Here is a 3,315-nt window from a genome sequence, read left to right as displayed (position 1 = left end):
AAATAATGGTTCTAACTTTACTGAAATGGCTTAATTTAATTCGTTATCCCTCAAAAGATGGGGATAGACACCAAAATTATTCTGATACCATGAGTAGTTACTGAGATATTGACGAAAACTGGAGTTTCAGTAATGGCCACCTTAATTTGCATATTGTGCGAATTGCCCAAGGATGACAGAGTGGCATCATTCAGATTCTGAAAGAGCACACCTCAGAGATATAGAAACAACAAAAAAACTTTGTATGGACCGCATTGCACGCTTATCGGTCTCTGCCACCAGACTAATAGCGCCGAGAGCAGCTCACATCGCGGGGCGCTTTGAAGAAATAAAAACGCAAGCGCGCAATTCGCTAAACGTAGGTCAAGCTTGGTGATACCCCACACCTGGCTCTCAACAGAAAGAAAAGGGTGTAAAAGGTAATTTCTATCTCAGAGAGAAGGGAATTTGTTTTCGGCTTACGCAACAAAAATGTTCCCTAGAGTGAAAAAATGAACTTTTGCGTATGCTTTAAGGTGTGCTCAAAGATAGAATTTCGCTCAGCGATACTCGTTATTCAATGGCTGATTTCAACTCTGGCACACGCTTTAACGGAATGTATCATCATCAATAAACTAGGAAACGATGAACCTATTGTGGAGTTGTCCTGCATTACATTAGAGATCCTTTAGTGGACAGCTTGTAACAATGCTGAGAGGCACATACACTACGGCCGCACATCTAAACAAGCCCATAGCATGCATCGCGTGCATGCCTAAGGTCTGTCATAGTAGAACGTACAGAAAAGAAGATATGTACAGGAAAGAAATTCTAAATGCGACCTAAAAGTGATAAATAAAGGTGAAACTTTCAGCCTCCAGTAAAAAATACTGAATTAAATCAAAGCTAGGCCGCCAGCTTATCACGCCAGATTACTTGACAGATAACGTATTTCCAATCATGGAGGTTAATCTCTATGACGTATGTAATCAGTCAACACTGATTGAAGAAACACACCCAACGTCGAAGACTTCCCGGAAGCAAGTTTCTGCAAAGTTTCTGTCGCTTAGTTTTAATCTGTGGTCTTCGTTCGTCAACCTACTCTCGAATAGCATCATTGCAAAGTTTCCCGCCTTTCCCCTCACTAAACAAGAATAAAATTATCCAACATGTACAAGCGAGCTGCAACTGGCGTTATCTTTCACTCGTAGTATTCCTACTTTAAGGTGGAGGATGTCAGAAAAAAAAAGCAAAGAATTGCCTGTGATTCTGTGCAGTCTAGACTCTACACTAGTAGTGATTGAAAATTGTGCTTTCCACGGTGAAAACATTTCATATTCGTTGTTCACTCATTCCAGGAATCCCAAGGATGTCAGTGAGACTACCCGCTCTTCTTGCCGCCCTGTTGTTGGCACAGATCCTGTGTGCCCGAGCCTTCACCTACACGCACACCTGGGGCCGCAAGCGTGCAGAGTCCTCGGAGCTCCTCACACCGGAGGCTGCCGCAGACAGTATCCCTGCAGCGGAGGTAAGAGACATCTAGCGACTGCACTTTGAAACGCAACGCAGATTCGCATGCCAGTGACGTTCAATACTTTTGGTACGGTGCACGAGCGCCACTCTACAAATTGGATATGAATTACAAGTTCAAATTCATTGGCCTGTACTGGCTGTGAAGTAGCAACCAACCAAGAAGGTTATGTTTTTGGGTCTACGTGTCAAGGTCTACGCGTGTGCCTGTTTGTGAACAGCATAACTCGAGAGGTTGTGGTTGGATCTATATAATATTTGGTATGTTGGGAGGTGCTAGCAAAACAAAGAAATGTTTAGACTATGGTCCCATTAGTAGCTTTCTATGTACTGCATGCACGAATTTCAGGTTATTCCAGATAGGTCCTATAATTGATACCTTTCACACCTTAGCATTCAACCAACTCTCCTGTGAACTAGACGTAATCACGTTCCGCAGTTGAATTTTCTTGCCATTCCATGATCCTTTCCTTTTCTCTCGAACTAGGAAGGCAAAGGTCATATACGTACACATCCACGCTCACAAGACCACTAAGGTTTGCCTCGTGCCACTTCAATCACTGACGGGCTAATGTTGTTAGAAATAGCATGGCTGCCCGCCTACCATGTATGTGAAGAGTGTGCTAAAATCAATTACAAGGGCGTGAGTTGTTTTAACCTTAGGTTAAAGCATTAGAAAATCGGTGGCCTTCATGCTTCCCGTGGCATGTGCGCGTGTACGAGAACACTTTCATCCCACACGAATATTTGAACAAAAAATTTAAAGCTAGAAGGACCCTTTTCAACTAGATCAGCGATCGTACGGCGGCCGAAAGTGGATTTGTGTAGTCCTTGATTTTATAACTGGAATGTGATGGACGATATGAAGGTATAATTTAAAAGACAACAGGACATACAAGACGTAAAAAAAATCATTCTTTACCTATGAAATTCATTGTCTGTCAAATTGCCTCTTGTGGAAAGGGGGTGTAAAGCAGTAATGACCGCCTGTGTGAATCCTATCTATTGACTCGGTCCCAAGTCAAACCGCCTCACGGACTCTAAAAATGTCTGATATAAGGTTTCGCTTGTCATGGTTGACAATAATGAGGTATGAATCGTCTTGTTGTCATCGTAGTGAACAGAATATTTTCTAGACAGTTGTCGTTTGTGCAGTGATTCTCCACATCGGCGATCAAAGGACATCCATTATACAGGCATAAACGCGATTACTTCAATATGGCGGGAGATATAATTGGGTTTTTAAGAAGAGCGAATACTCCAATATAGCAACGACTATAGCTACAGACGTCTACAGAATATGATTACTACAACACATGGGGCCGTGTGTCAGACTCCGTGTTCATCTCAATGCCTGTTGAGTTTATAGCATCCAAACGCCAGTCATGACTGATTCCTTGTCATGTGTAATGTGGATGATTTGTCTTTTTTCCACAATCTTTCTAGGAGAGAAAGAAGTGACAGAAGTTTGGATCCTTATAATTTGGGTGGAGAGTATGATGAACTAAAACACTATTTGCATAATCAATGAAAACAGTTCTGATTCGTCAGTCGTAAAGGTTCACATCATTTAGCATACTGTAGGTACGAGGACGAGAAATTGTAGTTAAGACTTTTAACTTAAAAGTTGCATAATTGTTATGGTAAGTCGATACTTCATGAGTGCGTGACTTCTTGTAGCAGTTCAACAATATCAAATTACCTTTTCACCCACAGGTTTACGACCAAAGTGAAGGGTCAAAGGTCACGAAAGAAGACTTTAAGATGGCGGTTCGCACCCTGTTCCGGGTCCTGGGAGACTACCTC

The 3,315-nt window shown here is 42.2% G+C and overlaps 1 protein-coding gene across 1 annotated transcript; it reads left to right on the top strand.

Annotated features, from left to right (window-relative positions):
- Positions 1–1,348: 1,348 nt before the first annotated feature.
- Positions 1,349–3,315, top strand: LOC109485231 (the record flags this gene model as incomplete). Its single annotated transcript, XM_019788677.1, has 2 exons — positions 1,349–1,507; positions 3,226–3,315. Coding segments are annotated over exons 1-2 (249 nt in total), but the record flags the coding sequence as incomplete, so codon positions are not given.

Source organism: Branchiostoma belcheri, unplaced genomic scaffold (genome assembly GCF_001625305.1).
Source record: "Branchiostoma belcheri isolate BF01 breed outbred unplaced genomic scaffold, Haploidv18h27 scaffold74, whole genome shotgun sequence".
NCBI classification, from domain to species: Eukaryota; Metazoa; Chordata; class Leptocardii; order Amphioxiformes; family Branchiostomatidae; genus Branchiostoma; species Branchiostoma belcheri.
Note: the sequence above shows the minus strand (reverse complement) of the source record. Positions and strands in the feature narration are given on the sequence as shown.